The sequence below is a fragment of the Cynocephalus volans genome, chromosome 4 (genome assembly GCF_027409185.1).
Source record: "Cynocephalus volans isolate mCynVol1 chromosome 4, mCynVol1.pri, whole genome shotgun sequence".
Classification (NCBI taxonomy): Eukaryota; Metazoa; Chordata; class Mammalia; order Dermoptera; family Cynocephalidae; genus Cynocephalus; species Cynocephalus volans.
In genome coordinates this window covers 98,821,703-98,846,099 of record NC_084463.1, presented here as the reverse complement: position 1 = coordinate 98,846,099, position 24,397 = coordinate 98,821,703, and the positions used below count along the sequence as shown (strand labels likewise).

At 35.1% G+C, this 24,397-nt stretch overlaps 1 protein-coding gene across 2 annotated transcripts in view; it reads left to right on the top strand.

Annotated features, from left to right (window-relative positions):
• Positions 1-24,397, top strand: part of UVRAG (UV radiation resistance associated) — a 303,565-nt gene that overhangs the window by 119,223 nt on the left and 159,945 nt on the right. For both annotated transcript variants that reach the window (XM_063093326.1, XM_063093327.1), the window contains exon 7: positions 14,762-14,867. In XM_063093326.1, coding sequence (XP_062949396.1) covers positions 14,762-14,867 — 106 coding nt within the window. The remainder of the gene's footprint in view (positions 1-14,761; positions 14,868-24,397) is intronic.

The window sequence follows — 24,397 nt, the reverse complement described above, 5'->3', positions numbered from 1 at the left end:
TATACATTTAGTTAGGTCTCTCAGTTTAAAACTTATTCCATTGCCTTGGGAATAAAACTCAGCCTGATATGCCAGGTTGACTGGCATAATCTGACTTTTACTTACTTTTTTGCCTCATCTTTTGCCATCCACTCCCATATGACCCTGTGCTCCAGCCTTTCTAAACTATTTGAAGATCTTGAAAATCTTATGCTACCTTTTTCTTTATTTTTGTACTTGCTTTTCCTTTTGTCTGGAATATCTTACTCCCTTTTCACCTAGCTACGTACTATTCTTCCTTCTAATGTCAGCTTAGTTTTTGCCTTCCCCTAGAAGATCTTTGCTTCTGCTCAGTCCCACACCTAGAAAATATGTTCCTCTTTATGATCAGCCCTTACCGTATGTATACCTCTATTATAGCACATAGCATACTATTAACAATTGTTTACATATCCATTTCTCCACAAAATTTGAACATTGCGAAGATAAGAAGGATATTTCTGATCTCTGTATTTTCATTATCTAATAGGGCTAACATTTAGCCCTGATAAATGTTTATCATATGAATATGTAAATAAATTGTATGCTTCTGGAGAACATAGACTGTTCCCAATATTTTTTCTCTCAACACTAGACTCAGTATTAGCAACATAGAAATTGCTCAGTGTGAAGATATGGTGAGTAAATAAAGTTAAAGCTTATCAATAAGCGAATAGGCTAAATATTTATAAAGTGTGGGTGTTATCTTCACTAATGTAATCATGTGCTTAGTAAGTGGAATCATAAAGAGATGATATTTGAGCTGGCTTTGAAAGAAAGGTAGTAAAGATTTGGATTGAAAGAATATATTAGTTTTCTATTGCTTCATAATAAATTATCATAAATTTAGTGGCTTAAAACAGTACCCATTTATTACCTGGTGGTTTCTTTAGGTCAGAAATTTGGGTACAGCTAACTTGGGTTTTCTGATCATGGTCTCCCATGTCTGAAATCATGGTGTCAGCTGTTGTATTCCTATCTGGAACTCAGTGTCCTTATTCAAGCTCATGTGGTTGTTGGCAGAGTTCACTTCCTTGTGAACTCTTGTATAGGACTACAGCTCTGTTGTCCTCTGGGGGCTGCTGTTAGCTCCTTAGAGGCTGCCTGCAGTTTCTTGCCACATGGCCCCTTCCGTAGGCCCTCTCATGCTTCAAATCTCTTTTTTCAGGCAGGGCCAGTCCCTTTTAAGTGCTCACCTGATTAGATCAGACCTACCCAGTATATGAGCTTGGGCTGCCATAACAAAATACCATAGACTTGGTGGCTTTAACAACAGAAATTTATTTTCTTACAGATCTGAAGATAAAAATCTGAGATCAGGTACCAGATGGTTCAGTTTCTGGTGAGGGCTCTCTTCCTGGTTTGCAGGTGGCCACCTTCTCACTGTGTCTCACAGCCTTTCCTTGGTGCATATATGTGGAGAGAGATCTCTCTCTCTCTCTCTCCCTTTTCTTATAAGGCCACCAGTCCTATAGGAATAGGACCCCACTCTTATGGCCTCATATAATCTTAATTACCTCCTTAAAGCCTATCTCCAAATACAGTTATTTTGAGGGTTAGGGATTCAACATATGAATTTTGGGGGGACACAATTTAGTCCTTAGCACCCAGCTAAACTCTGTTTTGAATAACTCAAAGTCATCTGATTTGGTACATTAATTATGTCCCACTATTATATCCCCCAGATCCCTTCACCTTGTAAAGTAGCATAATCCAGGAATAATATCCTATCATGTTCACTAGTCTTGCTAATACCTAAGGGGAGGGGATTATACCTGGTGTGTACACCAGAGGATGAGAATGTTGGCTGAGGTGGGAGGATCTTAGAATTTTGCCTATCACAGACATAGTAGGATAGAAAGCAGGGGAAGATATAGTTGAGATACAAATATGAAGTATATTGTGAAGTAGCATAGTAAAATAATGGAAGGAAAAAGCGCAACCTGGTGTGATAGGAGGAGCACTGAACTGGGACCCAAGTATTTGGAAGATTCAACCTAGAGAATGTGTCTGAGAAAAGAGCACTTTGGAAACTAAAGATGTACTTAATACATAAGGTCTTATTGATACTGAGGTTTGTTGGGGAGATACTGGCAAGATTAACTTGGGAGTGAAGGGTTTATGGGTGAAAAATAAGGGTTGCAGTGAAGACCAGGAGCTTTAGAGTTAGACAAACCTGGGTTTGAATCCTGATCCTGCCACTTAATAGCTTCAGTTTTTTCACATGTAGAATGGGAATTATGATGTGCAAAATCTATTGATTGTTGTTAGGATAAAATGAAATATGCACTTCAAGTTTTTAGCCCAGTGACTGGCACATAGCAAGCACTAAATAAATGCTTATTCATTCAATAATGATTTATTAAATAAATATATTCTGTGTGCCAAACACAGTATTAGGCCTTAAGGTTTTATAAATATAAATATTATTATGCCTAAGCTAGATTTTATTGAATTTTGAATTGCCAGCTAAAACTATGGAGTTTTAATATGTATTTAAATAGCCATGGAATGTTTTCAAGCAAAAAATAACATGTAATCATAGAATTTTAGAATTTGTAATCATTTAGTTGTAGTATCTGGCCCTGGTTTTTTGTATAAAGAGCTCTAATTTGCCTGCAGTCATCCTAATTATTGATACACTAAGACTTGAAAGAACTCCTGAGCCACATTTTAGAGTTTTGATTTTCTGTAGGACACTACTGAACTGTGTTTTAGGAAGAGTATTCTGATGGCAATATTTTAAGTGGATTGAAGAGGGCAGAGATTGGAAAGAGGAAAACCTTTTATTAATGCTGAACTGGAGTGCTTATAGTGGGAATAATTAAAAAGAAATGATGTAAATAAGAGTATTGGGAAGGAAGAATCAACAGGTTTAAGTGATTGAATATGGGTGGGGAGAATGAGAGAAAAGGTAGGCACTAGTATAATGTGATATTGCTGTCAGTTAACAGTTCTGGTGATTCATGACTATCATGGAGTCTAGACTTATTTGAATAGAATCCTTAAAAAATGTTGAAAATTGTATTTAGTGTGGAAAAAAAATGTAGATCACAGCCCTTTTAGTCACCAGAAAAATTTTTATCATCATCAATAGTAGATGTAATCAACATGGCTAGAAGTACTTTAGATCCATTACATAGTGAAAGGAACTGTATAAGCAATCAAACACTAGCTTTTAGAGGGCCTAGAGTAGTCCATTTTCTGTTGCTATAACAGAATACTTGAGACTGGGTAATTTATAATGAACAGAAATTTAATTGGCTCATGGTTTTGGAGGCTGGGAAATCCAAGAGCCTGGTACCAACACCTGTTGAGGTTCATCCCATGGTGGAAGATGGAGGGCAGAAGTGAGCTTGCAAAACAGAGGCACAGGGAGCCAAACTTACTTTATAACAGCCCACTCTTGTTAAAATGACATTCACTCATTCATTCAGTCAGTCACCTTTTATTAGGCCCTACCTCCCAACACAGTTACATTCGGGATTAAGTGTCTAACACATGAAATTTTGGGGACCACATTCAAACCATAGCCAGTATCTCAAACATTTAGTGTCTATCAGAGATAAAGAAAGATAAAGGGGTTAGGAATAGCACCGTTAGACAACACTGATCTTTTAATTGTAAGTTTGTAGATTGCGATATTTCTAGTTATCTCTAAAGGAATTTAATCTTAGATGTGTCAAAGCCTCTGTAATCGCAATGTAACTGAAAACTTAAATAAAATCTCTTTTAGCTTATGGAAGAAAAACTTGGAGTACTGGACTGTGTTACTGATTGAGGCAAAGTCTTTAGTCTTTGTGTCCTGTTTCCTTCTTTCAATAGGAAGATAGTTGATGTGTTACAATGCACACAGTGATTTAGGTGACATCAAACTATGGATATATGTACATAGCATTATAAGGCAGGTATTCCAGAGGCTGTTTGGGCTACAATTGGTAACTGAGCAAATAAAGTATAGGAATACTTTCATGCAAAGTAAAGAATGGAATTGAGAAGAGCAAGCGTTGAAACTGAGAAATAGTTAGGAGGCTATTGGCTAGGTAAAAGATATGGTGGCAGTAGATTTGGAGAAAAGTGAACAGACTTGAAATGGCTTTAATCAAGTCCTTATTGCTAAATATGTAGGTAGCATCCAGGCCATAGTTTACTTGATTTTGCGACAGTGGTCATTCCTTCCTTGAGACATTGTTTCTTTAACTGCTATAATACCAGCTTTCTGAGCTGTCCGACTTCTCTGGATATTTTGGTTCAAAATTTTATGCAGGCTTTTATTTCTTCTTTTCTAAAACCTTAAATGTTAATGTTCCTCCAGATTCTATTCTAGGCTCTATTCTCTCTAATTCTCATAGTTTTCCTGGGTGAACTCATTCACTTTCGTAGCATTAATAACCATCTGTGTGCTAATGGTTGCCACATTTTTATCTCTGGCCAAGATTTGTCTCCTGAGCTCCAGATCCTTATATTCAACACTCTTGGCTGTTGCACAGGTACCTCAAACTGAAAATAGAACTCCTGTGTCCCCCATCTTGAAAGATGTCATCATCATTTTTCCTGGTTTCCTAAGCCATTAACCAGTGATCATTCTTTTTTCTTTTTCTTTTGTAGTATAATTTACATAAAGTAAAATGTAGAGAACTTAAGTATACAGTTTGATGAGCTTTGATAAATGTGTACATTCATATTGTCATCATTCAAATCAAATATACAATATTTTCATTATCCAGAAAGTTCCTTTATTTACCTTTGACAGTTGTTCTGACACCTTCACTCTCATCCCTGGCTGAGTCAAACACTTTGCTTACTGGCTCATCACTTATTAGCTTTTCTTGTTCTTGAACTTCTTATAAATGAAGTCATACATTGCATTCTTTTGGCTTCTGGCCTCTTTTGCTTAACATACATTTTTTGAAATTTATCCATGTTTTTTATAGAGTGATAGCTTATTTCTTTTTATTGCTGAATGGTATTTCCTTCTATGAATATACTACAATTTGCTTACCCATTATCCTGTTGATGGACATTTGGTTGTTTCCACTTTTTGGCTATTATTAATAGAGCTGATAGAAACTCCTTACACAAGACTGTGAGAATGAGAGAGAACAGAGTCTTTTATGGTCACAGGCTTTCATTTTTTTTCCAGTTATACGTAAAAATGAAGCTGCCAGCTCATATAAGAGGTATATGTTTAACTTATTAGATATTGCCACACAGTTTTCCAAAGTAGTTGTACAGTTGTACATTCCTACCAGCAATGTTTGGAAGTTCCAGTTGCTCTACTTCTGGCCAACATTTGGTATTGTCAGTTTCATAAATTCTAGCCATTATAATAGGCTTGTAGTATTTTTTACTTGTAGTATTTTGTGTAATAGACTTGTACTATTTTTATTTTTTATTTTTAATTCTATAATGACTGAAGATATTGAGCACCATTTCATGTGCTTATCAGCCATTCTCATATCTTCTTTTGTGAAGTGTTTGTTCAAATATTTTGCCCATTCTTATTTATTGAGTTGTTTGTATTTTTATCGTTGCTTTGTAGGAGTTCTTTGTGGATTCTGTATACAAGTTCTTTGTCAGATGTGTACACATACACACAAATACACATCTTGTGTATACAAATGTTTTCTCCCAGTTTATGTCCTTTGATGGATGTCCTATTTAATAAATTTTTGCCTAGTCTAGGGTCATGACTGTATTTTTCTGCATGTTATTCTAGAAGTGCGATAGTTTTAGCTTTTACATTTTGGACTCTGATCCATCTCAAATTAATTTTTGTGTATAAGATGAGATAGAGGTTCGTTTTTTTCTTATGTAGATATTCAGTTATTTCAGTGTTGTTTGTAAATAAAAAAATGATTATGAATCTATATAATGTCTATTTTTAAAATCTGAATTATATTTCATTAATATTTGTTTAGTCTCATGTAACTGATACTGCCTTACTGTAGCTTTCATATAAATCATAAAATCTGATAGCATAAGCCCTCCAAACTTTGCTCTTCGGTATTTTCTTGGCTACCCTAGGTCATTTGTATTTCCATATTAATTTTAGAATCAGCTTGTAAATTTCTACAAAAAAAAAAGGCTGTTGGGTTTTGATTGGGATTGCTTTGGCTATAGATGAATTTAGGGAAACCTGATCTCTTAACAATTGAGTCTTCCAATCCATGAAATGTGATATATGTCTTCGTTTATTTAGGTGTTCTTTAGTGTTTTATGGTTTTCAGTATACAGGTCTTTCACATCTTTCATTAGATTTATTACTAGTTATTTGTTGATATTATATGGAAGCACCGAGTGATATTTGTATATTAATCTGGAATCTTGCAATTTGCTAAATTTATTTATCAGTTCTAGTAGTTGGATTGTAGATTTCTTTAGATTTTTCTATGTACACAATCATAGCATCTGTGAACAGGCATTGTTTTGCTTCTTCCTTTCCTGTATGTATGACTTTTTTTTTTTCTTTTTTTTTTGCTGGCCAGTATAGGAATCTGTACTGGATCTTGATGTTATCAGCACCATGCTCTAACCACCTGAGCTAACAGGCCAGCTTACTTTTTTTTTTTTTTTTTATTGCTTTATTGTAATGGTTGGGACCTCAAGGACATTTATTGTTGGATAGAGTGGTGGCTGTTGTTTGGTGTTTTGTTTTGTTTTGTTTTGTTTGTTTTTGGTATCTGGCTGGTATGGGGATCAGAGCCCTTGACCTTGGTGTTATTAGCACCACGCTCTAACCAAGTGAGCGAACTATCCAGCTCCTGAATAGAGGATGAAAGTGGATGTTTTTGCCTTGTTCCTGATCTTAAGCATAATATTAGCTGTAGATTTTTTGTGTCAATCTTTTATCAGATTGAGAAAGTTCCCCCTTTTCCCTACTTTGTTGAGGGTTTTATTTTTAATCATTAACAAGTATTGAATTTTTTAAGTGCTTTTTTGGGGGCCATCTTTTAAGATAATCATATGATTTTTATCCTCCATTCTGCCATTGATTGATTTTCAGATGTTGTAACGAACCTTGCACTGCTCACGTACACCCACTTGATCAAGATGTGTTATCCTTTTCATACATTGTTAGAGTCTGTTAATGATTTTTGCATTTATGTTCATGTGTGCTATTGTTCTGTAGTTTTCTTTTTTTTGTAGTGCTCTTGTTATGTTTTGGTATTAGGGTTATGCTGGCCTCAGAAAACAAATTGAAAAGTGTTTTCTCTTCTTCTCTGAAAGATTTTTGATATAGCTGGCATTTTACCTGTGAAGCTGTTTGAGTCTAGAATTTTCCATGTGAGAAGGTTTTTATTTTCTTATTTTGCTTTTAAAATTTTTTTTTTTTTTACTTTGGCAGGGCAGCTGGCAGGTACAGGGATCCGAACCTGTGACCTTGAGGTTATAAGGCTATGCTCTAACCAACTGAGCTAACCAGATAGCCCTATGAGAAGGTTTTTAATTACAAATTTAATTTCTTTAACAGAGAATGTTATTTAGATTTTCCCTTTTTTTTGGTTTAGAAACTTGGTTTTTAAACAACTTGACTATTTCATCTAAGTTGAATTTATTGGCATAGAGTTGTTTACAATTTTCTCTTAATTCCCTCTAAATATCTATAGGATCTGTAGTGATGTCTTCTCTTTCATCTTGATGTCGGAAATTTGTTCTCAGGCATCTTTTTTTTTTTTTTATCTCTTCCCTCTCTCACTTTTCACATTTACACCATCATTCCTGTCATTATTTTAATTTAGGACAGTGTCATCTGTTGCTTAGACTGTTGCAATAACTTTATACTAGCCCTCCTGTTTGCAGTCTTTTTTCTCTGTATCCTATTCCATTACTACAAGAAGAAAGGTCTTTCAAAGTGCAAATGTAATTAAATCTTTTCCAGGTTAAAAATTTTTAGTGGTTTCCTAATTTCTTCAGAATAAAAATCTAATCTCCTTCATTTGGAATACAAAGCCATTAATGATAAGGTGTCTACTTGTCTCAGCAGATTCCTGTCTTTCCTGTATTTTCTTCCCCCCTTTTCTCTCTCCCTGCAAGCCATAGGAGACTGTACTGTACTACCTTTCTATGTGTTCTAATTAGTCATTTTCAGTCTTAAACTTGAATGCAGCATTTTAGATATACGATCAGTATTAAGTAGACAAAAATTGTCTTCTAACTTCTCCTTTATTGAGATTATTGTTAATATGTGATTGTTATAGTCTCAATTAATCTTTACTGATATTTATTTGAAAAAAATATAAAAAATTGACATTATACCTTTTATTCAATGTATCTTTACATTTATAGCAATATCTAGCCTGAAATCACTTTTTTAGCCCAGTTTCAATTTATTGTTATCTCAAATTATATTAAAAAATATGGATGCACCTATTTGCTATCACCAGAATACCTATCCGATAGCTACTTGATCTCTCCTCCCCAGCACTACTGATGATGTGTCTTATTTCAGATAGGGAAGCCAATGTTGGTATTGACCAGTCATCCAGATGTCTAGATGATTATGTTATCTTTCTTTATAGATTCTTTTTATAGTTTGCAAAATCAGAAATGTTTTTCTGAAACTGGCCAGCTAGTTTAGAGGTAAAGCAGTTGTTTTCTTTTCTTGTCAGTCTTTTACCTTTTTATCCCCAGGGGAATCAGGATGTCCCCCATCATTTTTAAAAGCCTAAACACTTCACACTTTTATTCTCCTGTTGGATTTGAAACGGGGACATTATTAGCTCTGTCTTGATGTAGCAGGGCTCTGAAAGTCTATTTGGATAACGCAGAAGATTGGAGGAAATGTGACTCTGTGTGTTTTAAGCCCCTAAGGTAAGATCAGAAAGCGTCTGGAGCAGTGAGAGCCAAATAGCTGAAGTCATACATTAATTATGGTCATGAATCATTTTTATTTTTAAAGTCTTTACCATTTGACAAGGTTGTTTGCATAGTACCAATATGTTTTAGGCAGCACTTTTTCCCTCTTAAAGTAACAGGCTGTTTTGTTGATTTCTCCTTTGTTATTTCTCCAATAATATGCATTCTCCTTTGGGTTGATAATGCATATTATTTTTAGAATTCTGATAAAATTATTGGTAAAAAGTTGTATGTTTTCCTACCTGAATGAGTGGTCTTAAATTTATGTGACTTTTGTTTTGACATAATATTTTGCAGTTATAAATATAGAAAACTATCGTGTTGATATTTCAGTTAATCTCTCACTGATATCAATAAAAAATATCAAATCTTAGGACTGTGCTTTTATATTCAGACATTAGACATTCAGTCAGCAAATATATTTTAAGTGATTCCTTTGTGCCACATTCTGTACCAAGCATTTGGAATATATCTGAGAGGATGAGATTTTTCTTTCTCAGAAAGATTTAGTGGGAAATAGACAAGGAAATAAACAGTTGCTATAAAAATGTTGTTCTGTAGTATTTGTTGTGGTGTCATGTACACAGTGCAGCAGATTTCCAGAGGAAGGAGTGAGACTACCTGTCTGGAATGATGGGGGAAGGCCTTTGAAGAAGAGGTTATGCTTGAGCTTCTTCTTAATGGATTAGGAGTCTAATTACCTGTTAAGGGATGGGTAGAACTTGTAGGGCTATGGAACAGTTCTTATGAAGGTACAGAAGCAAGAAATGGCATAGTTTTGTTTTTAATTGAAACAGACTGATTTTACATGTTGTAAGTTGAGTATAGCATTGAATATCTGTGTGCTATAAGAACTGGCATGATATGCTTAGAGAATTGCCAGCATTCAGTATTGCTGTGGTTGAGGGTGCAAGGTAAAGAATATCAGGAAATAAGGCTGGAAATTTAGGCAGGGAGCACATCACAAAGGGCCTTCTTCAGAGTTATAAATTTCTTTAGAATTGCCTTTGTAAGAGAGTATCACAATCAATGTAGATTAAACACACATTCATAGCCAGAGCAAGAGGCACTAGGATGGAGTATAACCTCCTTCCTCTACTGGATTCCTTAGAAGCCCTGAGGAAATTGTTGAATTACTCATCTCATGAGCCAAGAGTTGGTCCCTTTTACATGAACTAAAAAATCCTCAATAACTAACAGGCAGTTTTCCAGAGTGCAGAATATGCCATGAATATTTTTAGTGTGTAGGGTCATAATAACAATGTTGGCAGAGGTATTCATGCCCTCAAATCCTTAATAAAATGAACCTCCCATATATATGATGGTTTTCAGGTTAGGTCAGGTACAGAAAGAGAAATACCACATGTTCTCACTTATTTGTGGGAGCTAAAAATAAATAAATAAATAAATAAATAAATACACAAACTGGGGATGGGGACAGGAAGAAGACACAACAATCACAGTTCCTTGAAATTGTTAAGATGAGCGAACAGATATGATGTTGATGGGTGGGAGTGGGGAGGGAGGATTTGGTAAAGGGACACAAAAACCAACCACATTGTATATTGATAAAGTTAAATTAAATTAAAAACAAATGAACAAACAAAAACCAAAAAACCCCAAGGGTAAAATTTACACACAGTGAAATGTGCAGGTCTGAAGTGTAAATTCTGTGTGTTTGGGTGTACTCCTCACCCCAGTCAAGACAGGGAACATTTCCATCACCTCACATTGTTTCTTTGTTTCCCCTGCCCCCTATCAGTCAATCTCCACCCCACATAGGCAAATAGCCACTCTTGATTTGTCACCATAGATTGCTTTATCTGTTCTTGAATTTGTATAAAGGGAAATTACACAGCATGTACTTTTTTTGTTTCTGGCTTTTTTCACTCACCATTATGTTTTTGAGATCCATCCATATTGTTATGTGTATTAGTGGTATATTCCTTTTTACTGTTGAATATATTTTTATTGTATGAGGATATCTCAATTTGTTTATTAATTCTCCTGTTTAGTGGTCGATTGGGTTGTTTTCTATGAATATTCTTATACCAATCTTCTTGTGTGTATTTGTTTTTATTTTTCTTAGGTAAATACCTATGAATAAAACTGATAAGCCATAGGTTAGATGTATTTTTAGCTTTATAAGAAACAACTTTTCAAAATGGTATTTTACACTTTTACCAGCAATTTATTCAAGTTCTTGTCAGCATTTGGAGTTGTCATTTTAATTTTAGCTATTGTAACAGATATAAAATGGTATCTCTTAATGATTTAATTTGTATTTTCCTGGTGACTAAGATGTTTAGCACCTCTGTGTTTATTGGTCATTCTTATATCTTTTTTGTGAAGTGTTTATTTCACTCTTTTGTCCATTTTTAATTGGATTGTCTTTTTTTTTTTTTCTCACTGATTTGTAAGAATTCTTTATATACTCCAAACACAGTCCTTTGTCAGAGAGATGTTTTGTAAATATTCTCTCCGAGTCTGTGGACTGCTTTTTCATTTTCTTCGTGTCATCTTTAGATGAACAGACATTTCTAATTTTGGTAAAGTCTAATTTATCCATTTTTAATTTTATGATTATTTTTTTGTGTCTTTTCATATATCTTTGTCTATGCCAAGGTTGCAAGAGATTCTTCTGTGTTTTCTACTAGAAGTTTTATGATTTTAGCTTTTGAATTTACTATGATCCTTTTAAATTAAATTTGTGTGTGTGTGCTGTGAGGTAGGAATGAGATTCATTTTTTTTTCTATGTTTATTCAGTGTTCTAGCACCTTAGTTTAAACTTTTTTCTCAGCTAATGTGCCTTCATTTCTTTGTCAAAAATAAGTTGTGTAGATCTATTTCTGTATTCTTTATTCTGTACCATTGATCTATTTTTTGATCTTTGTGCCAGTACCATATTGTCTTGATTATATAACTAAATAGAAAACCTTGAAATCTGGCAAATTTCGAGATTGGTTTGTCACTTCTAGATTCTTTGCTTTTCTATATAAATTACAGTATCAGCTTCTTAACTGCTACAAAAAACAAAGACTGTTGGGATTTTGATTGAGATTGTGAAACTACTGAACCATTTGGGAAAAACTGACAATATTGAATCTTCCAGTCCATGTATGTAATGTATTTTTCCATTTATTTAGCTCTTTTTTACTTTATCTTAGCAGTGTTTTGTAATTTCAGGGCCAGATCTTGCACATCTTTTGTTCATTTTATTCCTAAGTATTCTATGTTTTTGCTTTATTTTATTTTTTCAAGTTTATTTATTAATGTTACTTTTTTTTACATTCTAAGATGTTGCAGAGCAGTTGGGTGGGAGGTAGACAGGAGAAGGGGGAAGGAAATAGTGAGGGGTGTGGTTGAGGGCCTGTGGCACCCCCGTCATTCTTGCAGAGGAGACCAGGGTGCTTATAGTGGTGGCTTGGTCATTGCTGGGCTGGGTGCAGATGTCAGGGGGGTGTGGCTGAAGCCCTCAGCCCCTCACTAACCAGCTTGGGAGACGAGGGGCTTCTATCAGTGGTTTAGTGGTCATTGTTGGGCTGGTTGTGGGTGTCAGGGGGGCATGGTTGAGGCTCTTGGTCCCCCACTGCCTTGGCTCGGGAGCCTGGTACTTCCTGTAGCAGTTTGGTGGTTGTCTCTGGGCTGGTTGTGGGTATCGGGGGGCATGGCTGAGGCCCCTGGCCCTCCTCCCTCCCTGGCTTGGGAGCCGAGGGGGCTTCTGGTCCTTCTAGGTTTTATTGGTGTTCTTTGGTGATATGAGGCCTTTACTAGTTAATATCAAACTTTGTCTCTGGTTGTGGGTACTTTGTTTTTTCTTTCAGTTCTGTGTTGGATTATTTGCTGTTCCCACCACTTAAACTCTGTGCTGGAACTAATTTGTTGTCCTTTTCTTAGTTCTAAAAGGGGGGAACTTCCTGTGGGGACCAGGACTTGAGCTCTGTGGTTGAGCTAAATTGCTGTTTTGCTGCTGATTCCCTGGGAAAGGCTTGTTGTGCAGCTCAGGTTTTAATGATTGACTTTATAGGTACTTCTGGGTCTTCTGAGGTTCAGTACACATGAGTTGTGTGGAAACTCTGGTCTAGACCTGAGTCTTTTCAGCAAACTGCTCCCCCTTCAGTTTTGTATTCCTGATCAATCTACACAGAGTGGGCCTGTGGAGGGCAGATCAGCTGTCCATGCTGTGCCCCTGCTGGGCCCGTCTCCCCCACTACCCACACTCCAAACACTTCCCATGGGATGGGTCGAGTGCTAGTCCTTTGCAGTGACTCACGGGCCTCTGAGAGGCTCCTTTTTTCAGTTGTTTTGGCTCTTCTCTCCTATGTGGGTCCGTGGGAACCCCATTAGTGGTCTTGCTGGCCTGAGGGCCACGAAGACCCTCTTTTCCCCTGCTGCCTCCAAGCAACTTCATAGGAATGGCACAGCTGCAGCTTTTGCCTGCCTTAGCTCCGTGTGCTCACCAGCTCCAGCCTTGAAGCAGCTGGGATTCGAAGTGGTTGGAGCCATCCTTTCTTTCTCTCATTGTGGCTTCTCCTGCCTTCATGCACTCCGTAGGTCTCTGCTTATCTTCCCCCGAGCTCTAGCGGCCCAGCTTGGCTGTCATTGCTTTTAATAGTTTTAAATTGGTTGATTTGTGGGAGAGAGTGACACTGGGGACCATCTATTCTGCCATTTTGACTGGAAGCTATATTCTATGTTTTTTAATGCTATTGTAAAGTTATTGTTTTTTAAGTTTTGTATTTCAATTGTTTGTGGCTAATATGTAGAAATATAATTGATTTTATTGTACGTTATCCTTGAATCCTATGACCTTGCCAAATTTGCTTATTAATTCTAATAGTTCTTATGTACATTCCTAATGATTTTCACATGACAATCATGTCATCTACAAATAAAGACAGTCTGACCACTTTTTGGTATGGAAATATGTAAGAAATTTATGAGCTATATTTAAAGACAAAGAGACCAAAAAGCAAAACACCCACAAAACCATAATTAATGTCAAAAAGAAAAATAGCTCTTAATTTTTTCACTATACCTTGACGAGTACTCACCGAGAATGTAGTTGCTGTTTAAATGTTGGTCCAATATTTACATCCTCTTGTTACTTTGTCTTTTGTATAATTTTGTTTATTCGTATGTTTCAGAGTGTTGGCTACTTTGATTCATCCTTCTTAATTGGGATTATTGTGAATTCTTTTTTTCTTTATCAATCCCCGTAAGTAATAGTCAGCTTTGATAGCAGTTATACTCTCTTGGTGACTTTAGCAATCCACTTAATTTTTGTGGGTCTCAACTTCCCCATCTGTGAAATGATAGGACTTGACCAGATTATTTTCTTTTTTTTTTTTTATTTTTTATTTATTTATTTTTTAAATTTTATTTTGTCGATATACATTGTGGCTGATTATTGCTCCCCATCACCAAAACCTCCCTCCCTTCTCCCTCCCCCCTCCCCCCCAAAAATGTCCTTTCTGTTTGCTTGTCGTATCAACTTCAAATAATTGTGGTTGTTATATCTTCTTCCCCCCCCCCCCGCCGGTTTGTGTGTGTGTGTGTGTGTGTGTGTGTGTGTGTGTGTGTGAATTTATATATTAATTTTTAGCTAAGAGCTCTTTCAGACGTCTGTGAATTCTTCATCCTAGCTCTCAATATATCAGAGGCAGTCAGGCAGTTATAGAAATGGTGTTTTAGAGCTTTATCATTTTAGGATTTATTGTAGTCCCTGTTATTTCATTGTAAAAATGCTAGAGAATTGAGAATCAGTTTGAGTTCATTATCAATTCCATTTATCATGGAAGGTTTGTCATTTATATCTTTGGCTTTGTGTTGAAAGTTAATATAATTAATTCACTTAAATTTTTCTACAATTTGTATTTCTAGGCTTCATAGAGCCCAGTGTGCAATTAAACAGACTCAGGTAACTGTTCAGAAAATTGGAAAGGAAATTGAAGAAAAACTAAGACTCACATCTACAAGCAATGACCTGGTAGGTTTTTGTATATTTATTTTTGAAACTCCTTGTTTTCTAAAGGGAATTATCATTCTTGGATTAATTTTTTTGTCCAGAAAACTTTAGGTAGTAGTTATTATTATTATTTTTCTTAATATTTTACTGAGACTTTTGTTGGCATTTAAATGTTGGAAACAAACTTTTCCATCTGCTAATAATGCAACGTACAAAGTGCTTGCTTTATTCTGCTAGAAGAAACTTTAAATTATGTAAAATTACTTACAAGATCATTAACAGACTATTATATTAATGACATAATTGCGAACTGTAAACCTGAACTGTATAGTGAATGAAAAATAGCTGCCAGTAGAAAAAATAAACTATAGGGACTAATCTACTTTTTAAAAATGAATTTAAAAATTATTTGGATTTAGCGTAATAGGCTGGTTTGTGGACAGTGTTCTCTTTTGGGAAATATTCTTTAGTGAGGCATTTCCAAATAAATAGAAATCCCAACCCAAGATATTATAATTTTGGGTTGCTTTATACTCTTCCCTAGTGGAGAAAAAAAATGTCAATTTTGAAATGCAGATTCTGTATTTGTAAACAGAATAGTGGCTTTTCTTAAAATGAAGCCACATGGTTATAAATAGCTTTTGAGGAAATTTGTGGTATGGATTAAGATATTTAAAATTTAATTCATCAAATTAAGTCCTAGATAAAATTAAATATTTGTTTGCATGAACTCATTATCTCAGATAGGCAGCACTTTCCAGTTGTCATTTGTACCACTATCAGCTTGACAAAGGGCCTTTACTACCCCAGACAAAATCTCCATGTTACCTTGAAGATTTGCTCGAGATAATAATGTAATAGAAGAACTGTAGTAAAGCAGCAATGCAATTAACCTACACAGATTTCTCTGTCATTGAATTTGACAAAGCATATGCTGTTATTTAATGAAACAAGTAATTTCCCAGTCTTGCCTTGAGAGAGGAAAATAAGAAAAATAAAACCTAGCAATTTCTCCCAGTCAAAAGTTTCAAAAATGTAGCATTTTTGTAAGCTACAGAAAGGATTAAAATTAGTTATTTTTTTCCATATTTTGTATGCTGGCAATTTCATAGTTCAACCTAATATGTAGCTACTGCTGTATGTGGCACATAGTAAACATGCAAAATATGGTAGTTACAATAACTGTAGTAGTAATTCTTATCATTCGTATGACTTTCCTTGTCTATGAAAAATTCTCCATTTCAGAGATGCTGTTAAACCATCTTTTGTTATAACTTAGGCCCAATAAAGGACCAAATTCCAGATCATAAATATAATGGAAGGGGAGAAAAAATAACTAATTTTAATCCTTTCTGTAGTTTACAAAAATGCTACATTTTTAGAACTTTTGACTGGGGAGAAATTGCTAGGTTTTATTTTTCTTATTTTCCTCTCCCAAGGCAAGACTGGGAAATTACTTGTTTCATTAAATGACAGCATATGCTTTGTCTCAGTATGAAAAAATGTATGTTTAATCTTGTTTTTCTAAAATATAAGTGGTGACACACAGATCAAGGTGATAGAATGTATGAGTTTAAAGAGGTCTGGTTCGGAGGTTCATTGTATATTTTTATGCTTCCTAGTCAAAAAAGAAGAAAATCATTGGATTTTTTAACTGAAAGGGAACCTAGAAATCATGTATTTACCTAATAACCCATTTAAAATCACAGCCCCATCAGTACATTCTGTCCCCTTTCCTGCTTTATTTTTTTCCGCAGTATTTATACCATTTACCGTGATAAGTATTTTACATATTTTTCTGTCTCTAAATTCTATGAGGGGGAGGGATTTCTGTCTTTTTTTTTTTTTTTTTTTCATTGCTTTATCCCCGGTGTGTAGAAAGGTGTTTGACACATAGTAGTCACTAAATAATTATTTGTTGAATTACAGAATGAATCTGGCATTATGTCCTCTTATAAAAAGACAGGAAAAAGAGACTTGAAGAAGGGAAGCAACTTTCCCATAATCATTTGACAGATACAGACAGGGAGTTTGGTTTACTTGTCTCCTTTCAGGGGATAATGCCATCTACATATTAATTAGTCACTTTAAGGTTTTCCTGTATGTAGCATATAAGAAACCTTTACTTTTATCTTTTTTTGTCATTCCCTTAACAAATTGGTCCAAGGCTGTTGCTTTGCCTCCCATGGATTTGTCACCCCTTTTCCCCTGGGTGACAGAGCCACCAAAGATTACTCAAAGCCCATCTCTTTTGAGCAGTGAGAAGCCCCAGAAAGGGGTTAATATCCCAGGACCCTCAAGTGTAAGGCATCCTTCCATTTGGGAAATTAACCATGAATTGGTGTTCTCTTCCTGCATTTATTCTCCAGACCAAGAAGTTACAGGAAGAGACACATAGGTGGAGTTTTGCTAAGTACAGTTTAACAAGTTTTTACAATAGAAGCTGGTACCATTCAGTAAAAACAAGTCAGATGACATTCTATTAGACAGTTAAGTGATCCACTAACAAAGGCTTGATTTAGCAAACATTCCTTCTCCCTCCAGCAGCTTTTTAGTAACTTTACATATCAATTAGTAACCCTTCTGTCTTTGAACCAGCAGCCTTGCTGTGTTATGATTCTTATCTTGCAACAGAGACTCAATAGCCTGGGGAAAATTTCCTGTCCTTTGCAAGGTCAGTATTTGAAACTGCAAGGCTTTGGAAAACCAGGCCCTCTGAAGTACATTTGCATTATGAATCCTCTACACAAGGCCATTAATTATATTCTAACCTAAATGCTTTCAATGTATGAGAATTAAATCTTAGCCTAAGTAAAAATACAGTGAGGAGGCATATTTGATGTTGAAAGAAATGAGATTATCTTCTAAGACCACATGTAATTAACTCTTTTATAAAAAATTGGGTCTATACTTGTATTTGTCCATTTCTGTTTCTTATAACAAAATACCCGGAACTGGGTAATTTAGAAAGAAAACAAAATTTATTGCTTACAGTTTCTGAGGATGGGAAGTCCAAAGTCCAAGGAACACATCTGTTGGTGGTGACAGTGACCCAGGCGTCTCTCATTGCAAGACAGTGGAAACAGAGAGAGAGAGACAGACAGACAGACTCTCCTCTTCTTTTAAAGCCCTCAGAACCATGCCCCTGACCACCATTTTTTAATCCATTCACTACTGCACAGTCCTACTATCCAATCACCTCTTCAAGGCTCCACCTTTCACCATGATAGGATTTCCCACCCTCTTAACAATCACAGTGTGTGTTAAGTTTCTACTAAGTAAAACTTGGGGGACACAGTTCAAACTTCAGTGAGTTTTGGTGGGACACTCTTCAAACCACTACAGTACTTGATGCCTTACAAAGATTTGGCATTGTCTCACATTACATCAACCCCCCCCCCCCCCCCGCCTTTTGGCATTTAATCATGTTTCTTATGAAATTTCTGCTGTTGTCATCTTAAATTTTTACTTATAAAATGCCTTTCCTGTATCTGTTGAGATAATTGTATGCTTTTTCTTATTTCTTCTAGTATTATGGTGAAATACCTTGGCTGATTTTTTTTTGTTTTTGTTTTGTTTCTTTGGTTTTTTTTGGTGGCTGGCAAGTATGGGGATTTGAACCTGTGAACTTGGTGTTTACAAGGCTGCATTCTAACCAACTGAGCTAACCAACCAGCCCCCTTAGTTGATTTTTGAATGTTAACCCAACTTTGTATTCTTGGGGGAAACCCTCTTGGTCATGATGAATTATTCTTTTTATGCATATTACTGTTGTATTAGTCTGTTTCTGTTGCTTATAATAAAATGCCTGGAACTGGGAAATTTGTAAGAAAATGATATTTATTGCCTACAGTTTTGGAGGCTGGGAAATCCAAAGTCCAGGGAACACATCTGGTGAGGGTCTTCTTTGGTGGTGACTTTACAGCAATGCAGGGGTCTCACATGGTAGAAAATGGCAAAGTAGAAAGAGAGTGAGTTCCTCCTGCACTGTCCTTTTAAAGCCCTCCGAACTATGCTCATGGTCACCATTAAACCATAAACTTAATCACCTCTTCAAGGTCCCACCTTTCAGTTATCATAATAGGATTTCCTATCCTCTTAACAGTCATAGTGGGAATCAAACCTCTAATAGATAAAACTTGGGGTACACAGTTCAGTCAACAGCAACTGGATTCAATTTGTTAAAAACTTTTAAAGGATTTTTGCATATATATTCATGAAGAATATTGGTCTATAGTTTTGTTTTCTTGTGCTCTGTTAGTTTGGTTTGTTGTCAGGATAATGTTGGCCTCAACACACTGTTGGGGGAAATGTTTTCTCCTTTTCTATTTTCTAGAACAATATGTGTAGAACTGGAATTATTTCCTAAATATTTGGTAGAATTTACCATTGTAGCCACCTGGGCCTGGAGTTTTCTTTGTGGGAAGGTTTTAAACTAGAAATTCAATTTTCTTAATAATTAAAGGGTTATTCAAGTTATCCTCTTCTTGAGGGAACTTTGGTAGTTTATGTCTTTCGAGAATTTGTTCATTTCATTAAGAGGTCTGTCTTTTTAATTTTAACCATTCTAACAATAATGTAGAGTTTTTCATTTTGGTTCTAAATTGTGTTTCTGTCATGAGCATTTTTCAAGTCCTATTGGTCACTTGTGTATCTTTTAAGAAGTGTCAGTTCAAATACTTTTGCCCATTAAAAAGCTAAACTATTTTAGGTTAACAGAAAACTTGCAAAGATTCATAGAGTTTCCATATGCCTTTCATCCAGTTTCATTCAGTTTTCTAAATATTAACATCTTATATAACCATGGTACATGGTCAAAACCAAGAAATTAAAGTTGATATGTTAATATTAACTATGGACTTTATTCAGGTTTTATTATTGTTTTCATTAATGTCCTTTTTAAAAATACATAAAGTTTTTATTTATTTAACTTTTTGTTTTTTGTGGCTGGGCTGTACTGGGATCCAGACTGATGACCTTAGTGTTTTAAGGCTGCACTCTAACGAACTGAGCTAACCAGCCAGCCACAGAAACTTTTTATTTTAGAATGGTTTTAGATTTGCAGAATTGTTACAAATATAGTACAGGGACTTATCTTGTATACTCCACACCCAATTTCTCTTATTATTAACATCTTACTTTAATATGGTACATTTATTACAATTAATGAACCTGTATTGATAAATTATCATTAACCAAAGTCCATGCTTTATTCAGATTTCCTTGGCTTTTACCTAATATTGCTTTTGTGTTCCAGAATCCCATCCAAGAAACCATACTACGTTTAGGCTCTTCTAGGTTGTGAAAATTTCTGACTTTCCTTAATTTCAGTGACTTTGACAGAGAGAGGGTTTTGAGGATTACAGGTCAGGTATTTTATAGAATATTCCTCAATCAGAATTTGTCTGATGATTTTGTCATGATTAGGCTGGGTTCTAATGCCCTTTTTTTGTTCCAGTATTCAGTCTAGGATACCATATTAGATTTAAGCATCATATCTTCCTAGTCTTTTCTGATCTATGACAGTTTCTCAGATTTTCCTTTTTTTAAAATCACCATCACTGTTGATGTTAACCTTGATCGTTTGGTTAAGATAGTATCTCTCATTTTCTCCACTATAAAGTTCCCTTTCCATACTGTATTTTTGAAAACAAATTATAAAGTCCAGTCTACAATCAAGAGGAAGGGAATTAAGCTCCACCTCTTGGAGGGGGGAGAATCTACATATATTATTTGGAGTTTTTTGTGAGGAAGATTTGTTCCTTCTCCCACTGTTTACTTATTTATTCAATCATTTATTTATTAGTATGGACAGATGTATATGTATATTATACTTTGGGTTATAATCCAGTGCTATGTTTTTTATTTTTTTACCCAACTTGTGAATTTGGCCATTGAGAGATCTTTCAAGTTGGCTCTTGTGTTTTTTTGATATGCCCCATCTCTTTTTTGTTTCTTTTTTAAAGTACTTCTGTACTCTCTGGTACTGTGTGACCCAGGCTCGTCTTGTACTTTCCTTGTTCCAGCCCCAGAATCAGCCATTTCTCCAAGGAGCCCTGTTCCTTTCACTGGGTAATGGTATTTAGAAACAAGATCTGGGCAGTGAATATGCTTGTTCCTTACTACTGGTTTGTAACTGCTTCTGGGCCCTCTCAGTGGACAGAGCTTAGCATACACATGCATCCGTCTCTATATATATTTAAATAAACAAGTTCATACAGTGTTTTCAACTCCAATACCACAAGGTTCATTCTAGCTTCCCCCTCACTTTATTTACTTATAGTATATTTTTCTGATAGTGAGAAACCTGGCTCTCATTATCTATAATTTATTTATTTGTTTGTTCAGTCCTGGTGTACATGTAAAGTAGTTTCAGATTTCTTTTCTCATTTTTGATTGGGATTTTGTCTTCTGTCTTATTTTGGGGTTGTGTAAGAGAGAGAGTATGTGTGTTTGTGTGTGTTTCTGTACAAGTCCTTTTTCTTATGTGTGTGTTGGTAATATTTTCTTCTGGTCTGTGGTTTAACTTTTTGTGTTCTTAGTGATGTTTTCTAAAGAGCAAAAGTTTTTAAATTTGATGAAATCTAATTTTACTTTATTTTACTTTAACTTTTTATGTTCATGCTTTTCAAGTTCTGTATAAGAAATCTTTGCCTAACCCAATGTCACAGGAGTTTTTTCCTGTGTTTTGTTCTAGCAGTTTTATAGCTTTGGGCTTTACATTTAGATCCATGATCCATTTCAAGTTAATTTTTTGTACAAGGTGAAATAAAGGTAAATTTTTTTTTTCTCTGTGTGGATATCCATTTGATTTAGCATCATATGTTGAACAGCCTTTCTTCTCCCCATTTAATTGCCTTGACACATTTGTCTAAAATCAATTGACTATATATGTGTACATGTATTTCTGGATTCCTGATTCTATTCCATTGATCTAAATGTCTATCTTTCACCAATATCAAACTCTCTTATTATTGTAGATTCATTGTCTTAAAACCAGATGGGGTGAGTCTTCCAACTATTTTTTTTTTAAATTCCTTTGTTTTTTTCTAGGTTCTTTGTTTTTCCAAGTGAATTTTAGAATCACTTTATCAATTACTACAAAAAAAAAAACCTGCTTGAATTTTGATAAGGTTTTGTAGATAAAACTATGCAGAACTGCCATCTTAATGATATGAAGTCCTTTAGTCCATGAACATGGCATGTATCTCTTTTATTATTTAGAACTTTCTTTAATTTGCTCCATAGTGTCTTAAAGCTTTCACCATCGAGATTGTGGACGTCTTTTGTCAGAGTTATTCCTAAGTGTTTTATGGGAGTGTTTGGGGGAGGAGGAATTGTTGCAAATGGAATTATTTTTGAATTTTTATTTTCCATTTGTTTGCTGCTAGTATATAAGAATGTAATTAATTTTAATTTACTGATCTTGTATCTTGCAGTCTTCTTATATTAGTTATGGTTGGTATTTTGTACATTGCTTGGGATTTTCTTTGTAAACAGTCGTATCTGCAAATTTGGACAGTTTTATGCCCTCTGTTTAATTTTTCAGCCTTATTTCAATACTAGTACATCCAGTACGATGTTGAAAGAAAGTGGTAAAAACGTGAACCTCTGCCTTATTCCTGGTTTAAGGGAAAAACAATTCCTCCTTCCATTAAATATAATGTTAGCAATACCCTTTATTGATTTTAGGAAGTTCTCCCTTATTCCTAATTTCTGAGTTTTTAGTCATGAATGGATGTTGAATTTTGTCAAATGGTTTTTCTACATCTATTGAAATGAGCATATCATTTTTTCCTTTAATTTGTTAATATGGTGAGCTACATTGATATAGTTTCAAATGTTTAACATTGCATTTCTGGAATAAACACGAATTGATTACACTATGTAATCCCTTTTGTATCTTGTTGTATTTGGTCTGGTGATAGTTTAAGGATTTTTGTACCTATATTTATTAGAGATATTGGGATGCAGTGTTTTAAAATACTTTATCAGAGTTTGGTATTAGGATTATGGTAGCTTGGTAAAATTAGTTGGGCAGTGTTCCTTTTTTCTTGTTCTGTTGCCCAGAAGCAGAAGTCTCTTGGATCTTTTAAATATTTTCTAGTTCTGCTGAGATTCCATATCTTTTTATTCATTATGAGAACAGTCTACTATTTGTCTCAGCATATTTATTAGAGTGACTTTAAAGTATTTTTCTGATAATTCTAACATCTGGGTCATTTTGAGGTTGGCATATGTTGGTTGTCTCTTCCTCAGACAATGAGTCACATTTTACTGACTCTTCATATATTAGGTGATATTGCATAGTGTCCTGGACATTGTGAATGTAATTTGGTGGAATCTCTGGATTTTGTTACTTTGCTCCAAAGAATGTTGATGTTTTTATTTTAACAGGTAGTTAATTTGGTTAGGTTCCAACTGTCATGTCTGCAATGGACATTGGCTCAGATTTCAGTTTAGTTCTTTTACCATTAGGTACAAGCTATTTTCTGTTTGCTTCATGCATGTGAGGCTTAGGATTTAGTCAGAGACTTAGACTGAATTTAAACAGAATTTGGGGTTCCCTCCATTATGGCAGCCTTGGTTGCCTGACCTCTTTCCCCTGGTTCCTCCAGTGGGAAAGGACAGTTTGTTTTATGTTGGAGTTTGCAGCCACTATTAGGGCAAAGCCACAGAAAAGGGGAAATTCTCTCTGTGTGTTGGTTGCTTATACCAAGTTCTGACTTCCCTTCAAAATAAGAGGGTACAGCGCCCGCCCGTGGCTCACTTGGGAGAGCGTGGTGCTGACAGCACCAAGTCAAGGGTTAAGATCCCCTTACCGGTCGTCTTTTTAAATAGAAAAAAAAAAAAAAAAGAGGGTACTTCAGAAAGTTCGTGGGAGAATAGAATTAAAAGGTGATACAAATCTTTCCATGAGATTTTTGAAGTACCCTTGTATGCCTGCCATTGATCAATCTCCAGAATCCTCAAGTAATAGCTTTACTTACGTATTTTATCCAGAATCTATAGCTGTTTTTTATGGGAGGACCAGTTTGTTAGGTGCTCATTCTCCTATACTAGAAGCAGAACTCCTATACATTATTATACATATTTTGCTTTATCTCCCTATCTAGATCTGGGTCTAGGCCTGATATTGTCACTGAGTCTATGTAACTAATGGATTGAATGAAATATTTTCTGAGGAAATCTTTTTTTTTTAGTGGTTGACCAGATGTAAGTGCAATAGAAACAACCTATAAATGACATTTAAAAGTAAAATTTGTTAATTTTTAGAACAACTGCTGTAATTCTAGAACTTTTTTTTCAGGTTGTTAATTATTTCCAATTTGGGGGTGGAGGGAACTACTGTAGATGAATATAACATATACCCTCAGCCATCAATTCTCAAACTTTTTGGTCTCAAGACCTCTTTACACTCTTTAAAATTGTGATAGTATCAAAGAACTTAGGGTATATCTGTTGATATTTATAGTATTAGAAATTAAATCTGAGAAATTTAAAAAATATTAATTTCCTAATTCTTTTTATCATGCCAATAATAAACCCAT